This window comes from Meleagris gallopavo, chromosome Z (assembly GCF_000146605.3).
Source record: "Meleagris gallopavo isolate NT-WF06-2002-E0010 breed Aviagen turkey brand Nicholas breeding stock chromosome Z, Turkey_5.1, whole genome shotgun sequence".
NCBI classification, from domain to species: domain Eukaryota; kingdom Metazoa; phylum Chordata; class Aves; order Galliformes; family Phasianidae; genus Meleagris; species Meleagris gallopavo.
Genome location: NC_015041.2, coordinates 16,035,726 through 16,036,607, shown reverse-complemented (window position 1 = coordinate 16,036,607; position 882 = coordinate 16,035,726). Strand labels below are relative to the sequence as shown.

Genomic DNA, 882 nt, shown 5'->3' with positions numbered 1-882 from the left:
AGTAACTCCCTTCCCTATAATCATTCATTTTTCATGAAGAGTTTTTTAAAAACATATCTGAACATGTGAGCATACATATTTTATTATGTGTTTACATGCGCACAGTGTTTACCCAGAAAATTTTCAGTGTATTCGCATGTGCACAAGTGTATCTCCAAAGTAGTATCAATTTATTAGGAAAAGAGAAAAAAATGAAATCCTGTTTCTTCATTTGTCAACATTTGCAAACTGCCATATGTGAACAAATAGAAGTGTGTGAAGTTAATATACAAATCAGTCTTACATATAAATACATTTCTCAAGTTTGTTACCAAAACAATGAAGGGTAAAAATAACTTTTTTCAAGTCAACAACTTTCAAACGGAAAGGTATAAAGCAAATATTCCCATTTGGTATTGCAGTGACAAACACATGCTTAAGTTTGTAAATATAAAGAGTTAACATGGCCTGAAATGAAACAGCTTTGAACAAAAAGAATGATGTAATTCTAAACCTCCAAAATTAGGAAAAACCCTAACAGAATTGAAGCTTTTAATTCCTTTAGAAAATACTAACCTGTTTCTGAACTAGATGTAGAAGTACTAGATGACAATGTATGAGAATTTGACATGCGTGAGACAAACTTCTGGATGGTGTTACGAGATGGAGCTTTGATCCTCGAGCTACGCCTACTGTGATATTTCTGGAACAAACTCTCAACCTAACATCAGAAAAAGATAGCAACAGTATTTATGCTATGAATAGCTTATATTTAAAGGCAACATTATGGAAGCTTAACTACAGCTACAAGAGATCTACTGACTTTCACAATAAACGCATTAGCAGCAGAATTAGAAAGGGAAATTTACATAAGTCTTATTATGTAGTTCACAAGAAATATGG

General features: G+C 32.2%; 1 protein-coding gene across 1 annotated transcript in view; it reads right to left on the bottom strand.

Annotated features, from left to right (window-relative positions):
* Positions 1-882, bottom strand: part of MAP3K1 (mitogen-activated protein kinase kinase kinase 1) — a 151,103-nt gene that overhangs the window by 20,650 nt on the left and 129,571 nt on the right. Inside the window, exon 6 of the mRNA XM_010725434.3 lies at positions 560-700. Coding sequence (XP_010723736.3) covers positions 560-700 — 141 coding nt within the window. The remainder of the gene's footprint in view (positions 1-559; positions 701-882) is intronic.